Genomic DNA, 16,199 nt, shown 5'->3' with positions numbered 1-16,199 from the left:
TTGCAGTCTTGCCTCCCCGTTGCTGAGATTAAAGGTAGGGATGTGCCAACACAAGCAGCACTTGGTGGAGTACATCTTAGCCTGGTAGCTAACATTTTCTAGAATGCCTAAATGAAAGTTAAGGCTGAGGATGTAGGTAGCTCAATAGTAGAGCACTTGCCTAGCATTCTCCCGGCCCTGGGACCAGTTCCTTGGCATCCAAAGGACAAGTAGGTAACAGGCAGACATTCTCACACCCTTCTGTGGAGACGCAGAGCCATTAGAGCTCGGAATGAATCTAGACCAAGATACTGCTTGCACTTCAGCCCCAATGGGAGAAGCTCGAGTCCCACAAGAAGGCTAGCTGGCACAGACTTCCTCCCAGTCCGGCTGCATGTCTCATAAAGCTGCTCCTAGAACAAGCACCATCTATATCTCTTTCATTGTCCTTTGTCCTCAATTTTCCCTCTCAAAAACACCCCCAACACACAAAATGCAACGCACGCATGCGCATGCACATACACACACATACACACACACACACACACACACACACACGCACACAGAGAACAGCTGAGCCTGGAGGAGCTGAAGAAAACAGCTTTTTATTTGTCACTGTAAGAACCAATTACAGAATCTGAGGTTAAAAAACAGACAAAAGATCTTTATTTCTGAGAATTGGCATATAAAAGGCAGAGGGAGAAAGGGGAGGGAAGAAAGAGTGAGCATGGGCTGGGGCTGACACCATCTTAGGGCTCTCAAATTCCAATTAGGAAAGTCCGGACACCGGACAGTAAGAGTAACCCCCCATTAGAAAATAAGGAAAAATGAGACATGGCAGTGTACTTCCCCTTCCCCTGCCAGGGACCAACACCTGATATGTTTACTCTTCCCCTCCTCCATCCCTTTTACAAAGGGAAGTTCATTTTAAAAAAATTAAAAAACCCTCCCCCCCAACTGTCCAAACCACCTGTGGGTCCCAGGCCCCAAATAGGGTAGGTACACACACAGGCAAGTTCCTATAGGCTGTGAAGCCCAAAAAGGGACGTTACTGGCAGTTACAGGCAGTAACTAACACCAGAAGGTGTCCAACCCCTGCAAGGACACACACACACCAGGGTCAACCCTCCCTCACTCCTTACTCCCTTTGATACCAAAAGGAATGAAGATTTGTATGTCCTGGGCACCCACCCCTCTACCTCTCATCCCACCTCCCCCTAAGATGCTCAATCCTCCAGGACAATGGGCTCATTGGTGCTGGCAGGATGTGAAGAAGCGGGCAGAGGAACTGGGGGCCGCACTGTCATCAGCGTTGGTTTCACCTTCAGGGGTAAGTTGGGCCTTCGGGCCGCTCGGCGCATTTCCAGGTGAGTTAGAGCTTTCCTTAAAGCCCTGGCCAAAAAGAGCAAGACAGAAACAGGAAAGCCTGATGAGCACCAAGACTCAAGCAGGTGCAGCTCCACAGTGCCCTCTACAGTTCTACCCTCTGGTACCCACATTCTCTTATGCACCTATCTTTCTCAGATACTCCTACTTCCAATGCTGGACAACTTGGATTGCCAGCCTCTCAGCCCCTCATGGTGGACTCTCTCCCTACCTGGTATCCTTTGTGGCCACAAATACCACTGGATTGGGAGCATCAGCAGGGTTTAGTTTCTGACGCTTGGCTGCTGGCTGTGAGCTTGAACGAATCCCTGAAGCCAGAGGCCTTCCATTGGCAGAGAAGGGGACCCCTGTCCCTGCCATCTGGAAAAGGATGGGGTACATAATGAAGGAACTACCTTCCTTAGACTCCTATTTGAAACAAAAGCCCACCCTGTCCAGCTTTCCCAGCCCACTCTGTCAACTCACAGTCTCATAGGAACGTTTCACCATAATGCCCCCCAGGCCTCGATTCTGGGTCAGCTGGTTTCTGTTGATTGGTGTCTTAGTACCCCGAGGTGTTTTTGGTTTCAGAGGTGCCTGAGCCACTGTCAGTAGAGGGAGAAGGGGGATGAAATAGAAAATGTTCCCACTGTCCTTGCCTATGTAGTTTCATTACCATTCTTTCCTCCCTCTCTACCCTGACCAGTTGTTTACTCTAATGGCCTAAAGATTAATAATGGAGAAAATGGCCTACCAAGCTACTTAACCTTATTTAAAAACACATTATGCTTTCAGATCAGAAAATACTTATAGAAAGCCACTTCTGTGCCAGAGATGGAGCTCAATGGTAAACCACTTAACCAGAACTTATGAGATTCTGGGTTTTGATCTACAGCACCACCACCAAAAAACAATAACAAGAAGGATCATAATAATAATAATAAGCACACACACAAATACTCTAAGTTGTGTGGACTCGGTGTCAAAAAAACCTCTGGGGAAGAAGACTCAGAGAGGGAAATGCAGCCGTCAGCCTGACTGAAGAGAAGACTCTTGAGAGGGAAATCCAGCCGTCAGCCTGACTGAAGAGAAGGCTCAGAGAGCCTGATACCACCCAGACTGTCTCTCCACCTGCCACCCACCCTGGATGGGGTGTAGCTCCCCATCTCATACCCAGATCTTTGACGATAGTTGCCAAGGGCAGCCGCACCAGAGGGTGAATTTTCAGTGGCGTCTTGGCAGCCTTAGGAAGTCGGATAGAGCCTGGAAAAGAGAGGAAGGCTCTAGGTACTCTGCAGTTAGGGGAAGCCCCTGGGTACTCTGCAGTGAGAGGGGAACCCCTGGGTACTCTGCAGTGAGAGGGGAACCCCTGGGTACTCTGCAGTGAGAGGNCCCCTGGGTACTCTGCAGTGAGAGGGGAACCCCTGGGTACTCTGCAGTGAGAGGGGAACCCCTGGGTACTCTGCAGTGAGAGGAAGCCTCTGGGTACTCTGCAGTTTTGTTTTGGTGTTTTGAAATGGTCCTGCTGTAAAGTACCAGCTGGCCTAGAACTTGCTATTATCGTCCTGACTCCACCCCTCCAATGCTTGGGTTATACGAATGCCTAGCCTTGTTTTTTGAGATTGGGTCCTAGTAAGTAATCCAGGCTAGCCCAGAGCTCATTACATAGCCCAGTCTAATAGGACCTAGGTAGCTATATCCTGTCTCAGCCTGAGGGCTTACATTCTAGGCATGCACCACCAGACATGGCAGATCAAAGTTTCTGAAGGAATTTCACTGTTCTCTTCTGTGGCCAAGATCTCTAAATACCCGCTGTGGCCTACTATCCCTACAGTCATGGGCTCTAGCCAGAGCAACTTTGGACTCATTGCTAGTACTCCAGTCCTTACACTCTGCCTTGATGGCATTGGCATTGATAGGTGCATAGGGTCTTCGGGCAGCCCTCCTTGGCTGTAATAGATCTCGGCACATCCGTCTGGCTAGACGAGTTAGCTTTGTGGTCTGGAGCAAGAAAGTTTGCCTGTTCTTAGCCAGCAACTTGGCCCGGTTAGCACTGGTTGTATAGGGGGAGAGACTTTGGGCTTCAGGTCTGGATAAATGACCTCTTGAGTGTGGCTCCTAGAGGAATGACATATGAAAAAGAGAAATCGCAAATCAACAGTGCAATTCTGTCCTCTATCTCCTGAAGACAGCCAACTGTTTCTACCTGACCTCTTCAGTGAAGCCCCGCCCAACCACCCTGGCTTCCCAATACTTGGCAGGTGCTCCTACCCATTTGACAGTCTCCATGGAAGAAGAGGTCAAAGGTTTTCTGGCCTTTGCCTAAAGCACTCAGAAGCCCACTGCTCTCCCAATCCCCACATATTCTTGCAGTTACTTTTTTTTCTTGGCTTTTCGAGACCCATAGCCCAGTCTAATAGGACCTAGGTAGCTATATCCTGGGTTTCTCTGTGTAGTCCTGGCTGTCCTGGAACTCACTTTGTAGACCAGGCTGGCCTCGAACTCAGAAGTCCGCCTGCCTCTGCCTCCCGAGTGCTGGGATTAAAGGCGTGCGCCACCACGCCTGGCATCAGTGATTCTTTTCTATTTGTTGAGACAACATCTAAGTATGTAGCCCCAGCTAACCTGGAGCTTGCTTTGTATACCAGACTGGCCTCTAACTCACCCACCTGCCTCAGTCATCATGCCAAGTTCCCACCCACTGATTCTTACTGTGGTGCCCCGAGCAGCCCCTTCAAGTTGGGTAGGGGTCTTCAGTCCCCCGTATTTCTTCCAATAAATCCAACAGGAAGCACAAAGTCGGCACTGCATGTTAGGGGGTCCCCAGGCATACCACTGGGCAGACTGTGTGGCTATAAGAGAGAGAGAGAAGGGAAATTTGCTGGCAGGAAATATGCCACCCGAGATCCTCAAATTCCCAGGACAGAGAATAAGCCACCCTAGGACCACCTATCCCCAGCAACCCTGTCCCTCCTTGGAACTCACTGTGGCAGCTCTCACAAGTCAGGCCTTTCTGGAATCCAGCCCCATTCATGCCAGGTTTTGAACCAACAGAAATGATCTGGTTAGGGTTTGGCTTGGTACTAATGAAGGAAACAAGAGAAGACAGAAGCTAGTTAAGAAAACAACCCACTTGTGTCTCTCTTACCACCACTTTCCGTTCTCTTTCCGACTCTGTGGAGTTCTGGGGATTAGGCCTACAGCCTTGAGCATACTAAGCCCATGCTCGTCACTGAGCCATAGCCTCTGCTTCCTGGTTACCGCAATCACTAAGGAAGGCACCATCTCCCTTTCTGCCACACTTACTAAGTGGGGATGTAGACCTGTTTCAGTTTGCTGTCTGCTTCAGCAGCTTTCAATCTTTTCTGTAAGGAGAAAAACAGAAATTCAGAGCATCTCAGTACAAATTGAAATCAAACAAAAGAAATAGCAGAGAGGTAAGCAGATAGCCTCTGGTCCAGCCTCCCAGCCAGCCTGACCCATACCTGCTGAATATACCGGTCTGTGGTTTTCCACATGTAATAAAACTGGACTATGCTTGCAAGTGACTTCCAGGGTAGCTAAAAAGAACAGCAAACAGAGAATGAGATGGCATGTGATCCTAGCTCAGTCATCGTTCTCCCTCCTCCTAGTCCTGTTCACTTACAAAGTCCTGGCGGATATCATTGAAATCCTTCCCATACTTCTCCAGAGCCTCTTCAAACAGCATGGCTTCAGAAGCAGACCATTCCTCCATCTCATCCCGACAGAGCACCGGGCCTCCCTGTGGTACTAGGGTTGACATAGCCTTGGCCAAGTCATAGTCATTCCTTTGCAAGGTATCCATGGCATGGAACTACCAAAAATATAGAACAAAGCTAAGGACTTGCTACTCTTTAAGCACTTCTACCTTCTCCAGGACTCCCGCCCTCCTCTCCTGCCTCAACACGCCCAACTATCTATCAGCTGGCACTTACCAGAGTGATATCTCGTGACGCAGCAGCTGCACTCATGTGCAAGCTTGGCTGCCGAATTGAGCTGCTGCAGTCTAGGGCTCTCGCAAAGGTTCCCACAGCTCTAAAGAGAGATTGAGAAGTCAAGAAGAGAAGAAAAAAATTGAAGCAGGTTCAGGAACTAAGAAGAAAAAGAAAATGCCCAGGCCTAAAACAAAGCCCACTTTAAAAAAAGAAAGGAAGAAAAAAAAGAAAAGAAAAGAAAAGAAATTGGATGAGACGCAGAATTCAGTCCATTCCTCCCCAGCCCACCTTCCTGATCCACCCACCCTCACCGGGCCACCACGAGAAACTGATCAATCTGCCGGTCTGTAAGAGGGTTGTCTGGGTCCCAGACTTTTAACTCCATCTTCTGTTGGTTTCGATTATCTGATTCTCCTGAGGAAACAACAGAATCACCACGGAGGGAGAGAGAAATAACTATAGTCACTCACAATGGCTCTTCTTCCTCTGCTCTGCTTGGAGTCTATCAGACCTCAGAACTCCCCTCCCAGCTGTGCCCACCTGTCTCTCTCATGTTCCTAAGTCTCACCCTGTCAGAGCCACAACACAACACCTAGCAGATTCCACACTGGTACCCCAAATCAAGCTATCCACAGAAACTTTCATGTTCGAGCACTTCCTGTTCTGTTGCTTACCCTCTGCCAAACGATCTGGGATCTCAGCTTGGAATTTGCAACCAACTCTGATCTCCCCTTGATCAGCCAGAAGTGTCTTCTGCACAGGATCAAACACCAGTGAGTAAAAAAAGCAGTCCTAAAGAGGAAGAGAGGAGGTTAGTAGGAAGAATCTGCATGGACAGTAAGGTCTCTCCAGACACACAGACAGACAGACACACACACACACACCCCGGCTGTGAGGTCCATGGCCCCTTTACCTCCTCACTTGCCTTTAGGGGGCAACATTCCCTCACCTCCCTCTCATCACAGCAGCTCCTCACCTCCTTGTCTAGATACTGGTTTAAGATGTCTGTCTCATTCAAGAGAGTCACGCTGCACTTCCCCCTAAGAAAAAAAGACAAACCCAAAAGTCCTGGATGAGCATCCCTCCTTACCTGCCATCTCCAATACACCACCCCGTTCTCTCCATCTTCTAAATAAGGGCGCATAGGCCACAGTGACCCTGATCGTCCTATACCTTATGTGGGTAGCTGGTAATGATTCAAACTGCCGAGAAAGAAAAAGCTCTCGGTGCTTCAGTTGATGTCTCTGCTGCTCGGAGACCCCTGGCTGTTTTGATTCCTCCTCAAATTCCCCTAGAATATTGAGGAAGAAACCAAGTCATAAACTAATTCAGAAACAGGTACCTTAGCCAGCTAGCTAGTCCGGTAAAGAAGAGCCGACCTCAGCTGCTGCCTAGCAATTTCCTCGGGCAGCTCACTCTTACCCTACCAGCCCCGCCTTTGGGCCTTACACCTCAGTGTAGATGTTCCATCCTCTCTCTAATTCCATCAAAGGAATTATCACATCCTTATACTGTGAGAGTATAAGGATACCACAGAAATGCACCCAATCCTAGCTGCCAACACTGACAACACGCAGAAAGCACAAACAGAGCCATAATACAGTGTGACGTCATATTTAGCTCTTTCTTGCACAACCAGTCCGAGGTCCTAAAATCCAGTTAAGAAGAAGTAAAAATAGCACACATGGTCGCTGTTTATTTACCAGCTCCTCTTCATACTTCAGGACTTCTTGCTGTGCCTGAAACATCACGTGCAACCTAATGTTCCTTCTCTTTCTACTTGGCTAATAATAGTTTGTGGGCTTTCAAGAAGGGCAACTCCGAAACCAGTGCAACACCTTCCTCACCAAGAGGCAGCAGCCTGTACTGAAATCTCCGTAGAAACAGTTAACCTGGCTAAGTGCCAACCAAAGTAGAAGACGACAGAAACCTCAGGCACATGCTCATCGGTGCATTGTTCCCCTGAAAACTGGGGTACAGATTTGGGGGGGGTGTCCATGTCTCTCTGTGTTCTAGGAAAACCCAGGGCTAGGGCAAAAAGAACCACACCCCCACCCCTTCTGATTGAACAAGACCAAGGTCAGCCCCTGCCAGATGGAGCAGGAAACCCCAAAGGGCCAGGAAACTTGGTAGGCCCAGTTCATTAACCCTTTCATGTCTGGGGCCTGAAAAAGAATCTAGGAGAAAAAAGGGAGTCAAAAGAAAACTAAGTGATGTGGGTAGTGCTGGCACACGCCTTTAATCCCAGCACCAGGGAGGCAGAGGCAGGTGGATTTCTATGTTCAAGGTCGGCCTGATCTACAGAGTGAGTTCCAGGACAGCCAGGGCTACACAGAGAAACCCTGTCTCAAAGAAAAAAAAAGAAAGAAAAAAGATAAAACTAAGTGAAAAAAAATTACAATATAAAGATCATAAAGAAAATGCAGACAAAGCAAAAATAAGTCAAAAAAGACACTAACTGGAGTGGAGAGGAAAAAAGGTAAAGGCAGGAAAACCCAAGAGAACTGCTCCTAGCTTATCATCTCTCTTAATGTTTTGGCATCGCCTTCAGACTACAGCATAAGCCTCCTCTCTGTTATGCAGGCTTCTCAAAACAGTATCTTCCTCTTCACCTTGGCCATCACTCACTAACCACTGTCCCAAAGTACCCAAAATGTCCCCGAGTGTGTGCTTCTCTAAAGCTCTTTTCATTTCCTATCAAAATATCTCTCCACTCACACACATAAGCCTCATTCTGGCTTTCCTTATCATGGTCTGCCCGCCCTGCTTCCAACCCCAACGTGTAACAACAGGCCTCCCTCTGCAGACCAGGCACTTCCCACCCCCCAAACTCACGCCCTCCCTTGGGAATGCTACCAGGGGAAACACCTGCAGGAACATGTCTAGTCCTCAGATCCTGGGGAGGGGAAAGGGGTGAGGAATGAAGACACTCACGAGCATTACTGTCAGCCAAGCTGTTGAGGCTACTAGAAATATCCCTTCGCCGGAAAAGACAGACAACCTTTGCTTCCACATTTCCATTTGCAGTCTAAAGGAGGGAGAAAAACATGAGAAGAAAAATTGGCCATTTGAAAGTGGAGGTGCATGCCGGGCATGGTGGCGCACGCCTTTAATCCCAGCACTTGGGAGGCAGAGGCAGGCAGATTTCTGAGTTCAAGGCCAGCCTGGTCTACAAAATGAGTTCCAGGACAGCCAGGGCTACACAGAGAAACCCTGTCTCGAAAAAACAAAAAAAAAACAAAAAACAAAAAAACAACAACAAAAAAAGAAAGTGAAGGTGCTGGGGGGAGGTGGGCGAGTGGAAGTGCACAGAGTCCAAAAGCAATATCTCCTTAAGGGTCTAAGTAGAAGAGCTAGAAAAACTTAGCAGTAAAGACTTAATACTCAAAGATAATTTCAGGACCAATGAAAAGGGTCTCCATGAGTTTAAGATCAGCCTGGTCTACACAGCAAGTTCCAGGCAGCCAAGGTTACATAATAAGAGACCCTGTATCATTAAAAAAACAAAACAAAACAAAAAACCAACTCCACTCACCTTATTGAGCTCCTCAATCCGTCTAACCAGGTAAGGATTGCTGGAGGAGTTCTCAAAATAGACGTAATCTGTAGAAGGAGGTGGGGAAGAAACAAGAGGATCAGAGGAGAGGGCACCCAGATGAAAAAGTCGGTCTGTGTGGACCAAAATGAGACAAAATTCTAGATAGAGATGAAGTGGAGATGAGCAAGAGGAGAGAGTTAAGAAAATAAGTATTAGTCATTAGCTGGACAGTGGTGGCATATGCATTTAATTCCAACAGTCTGGGAGACCAAAGCAGGCTCTTGGTTCAAAGCCAGCCAAGTCTACAGCTCAAGTTCCAGGACAGCCAGGGTTACACAGAGAAACCTTGTCTCAAAAGAAACAAGGGGAAAACCTGCCTCAAAAAGGAAATGGGGGGGGGGGGGAAAAAAAAAAAAAAAAAAAAAAAAAGGAAGGAAGGAAAAGAGATATTATGGAAACACTTTGCCAGGCAGTGATGCCACACACCTTTAATTCCAGCAGTCAGGAGGCAGAGGCAAGCGGATCTCTGAGTTCGAGGCCAGCCTGGTCTACAGTATGAGTCCCAGGACAGCCAAGACTACACAGAGAAGAAACCTTGTCTAAAAAGAAACAAGGAAAAAAGAAGAAAAAGGAAATGAGTTTTTACCCCCTACCCCTGCAACACCCAGTTCTAACGTCAGATCTTCACTCAAAAGTGGGACTTAAGAGACAAGAACAAGAAATTTCCCTGGAATCCATACAAACTTTGCACTCAAGTTGCATCCTTGTATAGGAGAATTGAGTAAACTGTTCAGGCCCCACCTTCGCGAACGCACAAACCGCCACAGAAAAGAAAACCCCGGCGCGCCTAGCCCCTAGCGCGGCTGGCCGGGCGGTCACTCGGGCCCCTTCCAAGCCAAGGCCACTTCCAGCCCGGCGATCCAGTCACAGGTCTCAGAGCACCGTTACGGCTGCAGGTAAGCCTCTGCGGTAGACTCTGCGCCCGATAGCGTCGCCGCGCGGAACCATAGCTCTCGATTCCGGTTCCGGTCGGTGCCGCGGCCCACACGACCCCAGATGTGGCTCCCCCGCGCCTGCGGACACCGAGTCTCCCTGATCCCGGCCTCAGCCTCTTCCGCTCAGGGTACTCACCTCCCACCCGGTACATGTTAGCCGCCATGGCCGTTCCCGCCGCCGCCTCCGGCCACACAAAGAGGTCCCGGAGGCTCGCGGGGGCAAAGCTCAGCTCCAGACGAAGCCCCCAGCGCGTGGCTGACGCTCCGCGGAAGTGTCGATGGGGCCCGAGCAGCCGGCACCTCTGCTCGCTCAGCCGCCGCGGCTCATCACTGCCCGCGCGACGACGACACTGCTATAGCCTCACGCCGGGACACCAAGGCCAGCTCCGGTCTACTCGGCTTCTTCCGGAACGAGCTCGATTCCTGCCTGACCGGAGTGAGGTTCCGGCTCCTAGCGTCCTCACCGAGTCCCAGCAGACGTCGTGCGGTGCCAACCGCTGGCAAGGTTTGCCCTGCCCGCGTCCGGGTTCGCCTGCTTCCGGAACACCTTCGGCCGATCCGGAGAACAAGGCCCAGCGCTCGGCTCAGGTCGGAGAGCAAGACCCCGCAGATCGGCCACTTCCGGAAGGAACTCGGCTCCTTTCGCTCAGCCGCGGCCCCGCGCTCGGTTATTTCCGTTGCAGCTCGACCCCGCCCCTGAGGGCGGTGGGGAGCCGGAATTAACTCTTTGCACTATGGGTTAGGACTGCTCCCCGGCAGTGGCGTCGAAAGGCGCGCGCGCGCCCTCACTCTTCTTGAGGTTATTTGCAAGCCGCTTTGCCTGTTATTTGCATATTTGGTCTGAACTCCCTTTTCTCTTCCCGCCCTGCACTTTTTTCTTTCATCCTAACACAACTGGGCCCCTGTGGGGACCCGCCGCACAAAAGCACCAGGCAGTTACTTTTTTCTTTTTATTGCCCCTCACCGAGCAGAGGGTGTCTGAGCTGGGTTGCCTGGCTCAGCCAGCAAGTCTGTTGTTATTTTGTGTGCAGTGGGGTGGTTAGCACCTCCAGGAAAATGCGCAATTGGGAATGTATGAAGTCAAAGAAAAAGCCAGCACAGGAAAAGACTGTCCTTGGTCCTAGGGGTTTTGGCCAGACCACAGTACCAGAGGGACAAGACCATCCAACATCAATCACACGTCCAGGGAGGAGGCAGGGGACAGAGAGGGCGTTCTAGATGGTGTGGCAGGAGCGGGCCCAGAGCTCCCGGCCCCCAGCACTCGCCACTGAAAGATGCTAGCATCCTTGCCACCTAAGGAGACAAGGTATGAGTCGTCGTGTGTGAACCGGACACTAGTCACATGGCTGCCATGACCTGAGTACATACGACTTGGCGCCTAGATGAGAGAAAAAAAGAAAACAAAAAACTGGTTGCAGCAATGGCAGGGTACCAAACCTACCCACCTGGGCCCAATGGTCCCCTGAAGCCTCACCTTGGCTCGAGCACATGGGTACTGAAAGAGGTGTACTTTGCAGAAGTCGTCTGCCACAGCCACCACCCGTTCATTGTGGGAGCGGCAAAGGGAGTTGATGTCTGTCCCATCAGAGCCATCAGGCCACACACCTAACACAACAGGTGGCCTCAGTCAGGCTGCTACCACAACCTAGAGTTGCAGTGTTTCAGGTCTTCAGGTTGCCACTGCGCTCCAGACAATCCCAAGGGGCCTCCTAGCCTGGATTTGCCACTATGACCCCCACCCCGAGGTGGCACATGCCCAGTATTCTGAGGGCAGAATGGGTTCCTCCTTGTTTCCCCAGCCCTCCTAACGGATTCCAGATCCTGGCTCACCATAGACGTGGAAGCCCAGCACACAGGTATAGGTAGCCCACTCCCGGTCTCTGCTCTCATAGCGGTTCCTCAGCAGTTTGCAGCCTCCAGCCACATCCCCTAGGTGGAAATCGCCTACTCAGCCATCATTCTTCCCTCAGTTGAGAACATGAACTGATCATAGGCATAGCGTCCACTATGAACCCCACTGTGTGCTTCCCAAGTTCTCACTGACGGTGTTTGACTTGGCTTGGCTTTAAATTAGACCTGCATGATGGTGCAAATCCTTAATCCCAGTCCTAGAGGGGCAGACAGATCTCTGAGTTGGGGGCCACCCTGGTCTACAAAGTGAGTTCCAGCACACCCAGGTGACAGAGGGAACCCTGTCTCAGAAACAGAGAATCTAGCCTTAGACATGCCTGGAACTTCCCATTCCTGCCTCAACCTCTGGATAAAGTACTAACAGTTTCTCATCAGCTTCTCCTCCCAGAATAAGGTAGCCCCTCCACTTGCCCTAAGAAGCTATCCCAAAGCACTGTCTTCTTAGTGCATCAGTCTTTTTCGTTTGTTTTGGGGTTTTTTTTTGGGGGGGGGCTGAGGTTTTTTGGCTTGGTTTTTGGTTTTTCGAGACAGGCTTCCTCTGTATAGCTTTGGCTGTCCTGGAACTCACTTTGTAGACCAGGCTGGCCTCGAACTCAAAAATCCACCTGCCTCTGCCTCCCCAGTGCTGGGATTAAAGGCATGCGCCACCACGCCTGGCCTTTCCTTTGTTTTGTATTTTGAGGCACAGTCTTCCTATGCAGCCTTGGCTGCCCTAGAACTTACTATGTAGACCAGGCTGGCCTTGACCTCATAAAGATCCAGCCACCTATCTCTGCCTCCCAAGTTCTGGGATTAATGGCATGCACCACAATGCCTGGTCCATTTTTCAACTCCCTTGAGTTCTTGTTGGAGAAGATAGAGTGTGAAACTGTAGCTTACCTACTTACTGGGTTATCCCTATGTCCAATTCCAACCTCCACTTCCCTCCACATCAGCCCCTCTGCTTGATGTTCCTCTACTACCATCAGCCCTCCTGACTAGAAGCCTCCTGTCGGCACCCACATAATCTCTTAGGAGACATAATTAGGAGGATGACAAATGCAAAAACAGCATGGGCCACATAGAGAATTCTAAGCCAGCCTGATGAAAAAAAAAATTTAAATTATCCCCATCTCCCTGCCACTCACAGTAGAGAATCTCATAATCCCCAGAATTGGACATGATGAAATTCCCATCCTTGGACCAGTCAAGGTGAGTGATAAAACTGGAGTGCCCCTGGGGAATAAGAGTCAAGAATTTGACAAGATGGCTACCATTTCCCATCCCCAGACTAGCCCTTAATGCATCAAACCCCTGTTACTGTGCCCACAGTTAACAAATCCCACCTTCCACCCCAGCGTCCTTACCATACATCTGCCAAAGCGGCTGGACTTAGTGCCACAACTGGAAACACTATAGATGTAGATCATGTTGTCATGGGAACCAATAGCCAGGTACAACCCATCTACAAAGAAACTTATTCAGATAAAGAAGAGCCAGAGCAGGACCCAGGTCCAGGGTGGGGGTGGCTCCCACCTGGGCTGTACCGGACAACTGAGAGCTGTTCGTTGCCGTCAGTGACATCAGACACAATCTCTCTGGTCTCTGTGTCCAAAACCAACCACCTGAAAGGGAAAGGGAAGGAAGCAAGAAGGCAAGATGTGAGCCCACCCCCAGGGAGGCTCTGAGCAAAGAGTCAGCAAGAAGACAGAGACTATCAGGCTGTGGTGTCTGGAAGGAGGCTGGGGGATGGGACGAGGCTAAGGGCATAGAAATGCTGAGGGGCTTCTGATGTCTCCTGAGAAAGAAGTCAGGAACTGCAAACCAGGCCAACCACAGAAACCTTGTGGAGTCAGTCAGCCTGGCACTTCCCTGTTCGCCCACCCACATCCACCCCTCCGAGTCCCACTGCTTCCCCATCCTGGCCTGCTACCCCATTCTGTCCCAGACTGAAGAGTATACATGGGGAAGACTTGGTGACACCAGGGGAGGGGCAGCCTGGGTTACAGAGAAGCACCTGAAAGGTGTGGTTCAACACTTTAGTTAGCCTTGGTCACCTCTTGTCCCTTCCCCTGTTACCAAGAACCCTTCCTAGACTTCCCTGTTTTTCTTCATAGGAGGTGTGGTATTCTCTCACCTCCCTGTGTTCAGTCCTACAACCACAACTGCCCCACTTGGGTGGAAGTCAGCACATAAACCCGTCTCCTGGGAAGAAAAAAAGGTAAATTGAAGAAATTGTTTTTCTAAGGGGCCCATGAGATCAGGACAGAGACTTCAGGGGGTGGGGTTGAGGAAGGGGTAGTAGAACGTACATGAAAGTATAAGGGGAAATTCTAGAGACATGAGGATTCAGATGGAGGTCAAGGTGTTGGGGGAGGAAAGAGCCTGGGTCACAGTCAAAACTGAGTATTATGTAAATGTTAATTAAAGATAAAAGTTTGCCGGGCATTGGTGGCGCACGACTTTAATCCCAGCACTCGGGAAGCCGAGGTAGGAGGATTTCTGAGTTCAAGGCCAGCCTGGTCTACAGAGAGTTCCAGGACAGCCAGGGCTACACAGAGAAACCCTGTCTTAAAAAAAAAAAAAAAGAAAAAAGAAAAAGAAAAAACATAAAGTTTAATAAAAGAAGATGGCTTTCTAATAAGAGAAGTTGGATGTAACTTTGTCATCTTAGTAACTTTAAAGGATCCTTCCAAGGCAACCAGAGAAAAGGAGGCATGAGAGACCTGGGATAGAGCCTAGTAAGGGGAAGACACCGAAAGCACCTAGCAGTGCTACAGATGAACCAAAATGAGGTCTGAGGCAACAGCAACGCTCAGGTGTCACTCTTACCGATCTCTACAGAGTTCACATCTGAACAGCCTGTAACCACAGTAGTCAGTTCTCCCAGACACAGAAGGAAAGGCAGGATTAGGGAGTCAGAGCAGGTATAGCGTGGCAGATCAAGGGCAGCTGACTCTACCTTTAGGTCCATGCTCCAGGCCAGTGCATGGCCTTCGCCATCCCACAGGCAGAGCTGCCGGTCATGGCCACAGGTGAGGAAGCGGTTCTGGGACGGATGTGTACACAGTCCCCAGAGCTCATCAGTGTGTCCCTGCAACAGAACAGAGTTACCACTGCTCTTCCCCAAACTCCCTTCCCTACTTGCCCTGGCTTTTAGCTTCCAAACCTGGATAACAGGGGAGAAGCCCTGAGCCAGATCTCCCCTCAGTAATGCATTCTTTGTGGTTCCCACCAGCAGCTCAGAGCCAAGCCCTTCAGCAATGGCCCTCACAGCTCCAAAGTGTTCTGGAATCTACAGAGTAATAACAGAATGTCAAAAGCATACTGACCATTCCTCTCCCCATCCCTTCCTAGACCCCAGCCCATCTCTCACCTCCGCCTCCTGGAGGGCCACCAACCCGGGCCCCCACTGTACCAGTCGTCGGTCCCGCCCACCACCACTCAGCACTGTCCCATCCCGGCGGAGACACAGGGCAAAGATGGACCCCTCGTGAGCATGGGCCTGGGCCACGATTGTGTAGGTCTCTGTTGGTAAAGGCTAGGTAAGTCATGCTCTTAGAGAAAGGAGCAGCTTAGAGCATCACAACACAGACTAACTCTAGCTACCAGGCCCCCCCAGAAGACTCTCTAAGCCTCATCATGACTACCAATTCAGCTCATAGTAATAGTAGCAAAAAAAAAAAAAAGCCCTTTGAACTTTGAACCTGAGATTTAACAAATTCAAATCCCTAGCCTTCTCTCCTTTACTGTGTGGCTCCCCACCTTTCTAGACAAGGCCCCACAGAGTTCATCAGTTCTCCAGGGTAAAAGGAAACGCTCTGCTCTGTTCACACAGAATTTCTGAGATACAAATATCCTAAATGCTAGCCCTAACCACATACCTTTGGCCCCACCCCTGCCTGGGGTCTTGGAATCAGAGACACTTCGACCCCAGGTAAGAATGTTCCCCTCAGAATCTCCAGTGAGGATGTCTCCATCAGGAAGGAAGACAAAGCAGGGGATAAACTTGGGTTTCTTGTATTTCTGGAGAGGGCAGAGAACAGGTGTCACAGGACAGATGTGGATGCTGGGGACATTAGAATCAACAGATGTCACAGGATAGTTGGGGGTACTGGGGTGCATTAGAGTCTACAGGACTCAGCCCCATTTCCCTCTCCACTGCCTCACCCATCCACACCTCACCCCAAAAACACCCTGCTTCCGGGCGAGGAGCCCATTCCCGGGAACCCCTGTCCCACCACTCCAGTTCCAAAAGTGGACATGAGATTTTCCACTGGTGACAATACAGCTGCTGTCACGAGGGCTGAAGCCAACAGCGAGGACTGAGTCATTTGTACTCTGAAAAAAAGAAGACACTTGATTCAGCCACCCTAAGTCCTGAGCGCCTTCACTGTCTTTAATGCCTTTCTTTTTTTTTTTTTTTTTTTGGTTTTTCGAGACAGGGTTTCTCTGTGTAGCCCTGGCTGTCCTGGC

The 16,199-nt window shown here is 50.0% G+C and overlaps 2 protein-coding genes across 4 annotated transcripts in view; both read right to left on the bottom strand.

Annotated features, from left to right (window-relative positions):
• Positions 1-563: 563 nt before the first annotated feature.
• On the bottom strand, positions 564-10,517 carry Mta2 (metastasis associated 1 family member 2). Its single transcript, XM_021151253.2, has 18 exons — positions 9,970-10,517; positions 8,836-8,903; positions 8,235-8,328; positions 6,474-6,591; positions 6,277-6,340; positions 5,975-6,092; positions 5,612-5,714; positions 5,301-5,400; positions 4,991-5,179; positions 4,830-4,904; positions 4,651-4,709; positions 4,330-4,427; positions 4,057-4,196; positions 3,234-3,462; positions 2,518-2,607; positions 1,831-1,949; positions 1,577-1,725; positions 564-1,371 (listed from the first exon to the last, which is right to left on the bottom strand). Exons 1-18 carry the CDS (start codon positions 9,995-9,997, stop codon positions 1,206-1,208), a joined length of 2,007 nt encoding a protein of 668 aa, XP_021006912.1. The 5' UTR covers positions 9,998-10,517; the 3' UTR covers positions 564-1,205.
• A 252-nt stretch (positions 10,518-10,769) lies between these two features.
• Eml3 (EMAP like 3) overlaps positions 10,770-16,199 on the bottom strand; it is a 12,006-nt gene continuing 6,576 nt past the window's right edge. For all 3 annotated transcript variants that reach the window (XM_021151479.1, XM_029472461.1, XM_021151480.1), the window contains exons 11-22: positions 15,909-16,064; positions 15,608-15,749; positions 15,100-15,251; positions 14,893-15,018; positions 14,686-14,817; positions 13,861-13,928; positions 13,260-13,348; positions 13,091-13,188; positions 12,872-12,959; positions 11,664-11,762; positions 11,308-11,438; positions 10,770-11,211 (exon numbers count right to left, since the gene is read on the bottom strand). In XM_021151479.1, coding sequence (XP_021007138.1) covers positions 11,008-11,211; positions 11,308-11,438; positions 11,664-11,762; positions 12,872-12,959; positions 13,091-13,188; positions 13,260-13,348; positions 13,861-13,928; positions 14,686-14,817; positions 14,893-15,018; positions 15,100-15,251; positions 15,608-15,749; positions 15,909-16,064 — 1,485 coding nt within the window. In that variant the 3' untranslated portion in view covers positions 10,770-11,007. The remainder of the gene's footprint in view (positions 11,212-11,307; positions 11,439-11,663; positions 11,763-12,871; positions 12,960-13,090; positions 13,189-13,259; positions 13,349-13,860; positions 13,929-14,685; positions 14,818-14,892; positions 15,019-15,099; positions 15,252-15,607; positions 15,750-15,908; positions 16,065-16,199) is intronic.

Source organism: Mus caroli, chromosome 19 (genome assembly GCF_900094665.2).
Source record: "Mus caroli chromosome 19, CAROLI_EIJ_v1.1, whole genome shotgun sequence".
In the NCBI taxonomy this organism is placed as follows: domain Eukaryota; kingdom Metazoa; phylum Chordata; class Mammalia; order Rodentia; family Muridae; genus Mus; species Mus caroli.
This window is presented reverse-complemented; position numbering and strand designations above follow the sequence as displayed.

What these genes read in the sequence shown, in the direction of transcription:
- Mta2 (XM_021151253.2), bottom strand. Translation starts at nt 9,997, where the DNA reads ATGGCGGCTAACATGTACCGGGTGGGAG. An exon ending in TTACCAGCTACCCACATAAG is followed by an intron (nt 6,341 to 6,473) that starts GTATAGGACGAT and finishes TTTTTTTCTTAG; the next exon opens with GGGGAAGTGCAGCGTGACTC. An exon ending in CGTCACGAGATATCACTCTG is followed by an intron (nt 5,180 to 5,300) that starts GTAAGTGCCAGC and finishes TATTTTTGGTAG; the next exon opens with TTCCATGCCATGGATACCTT.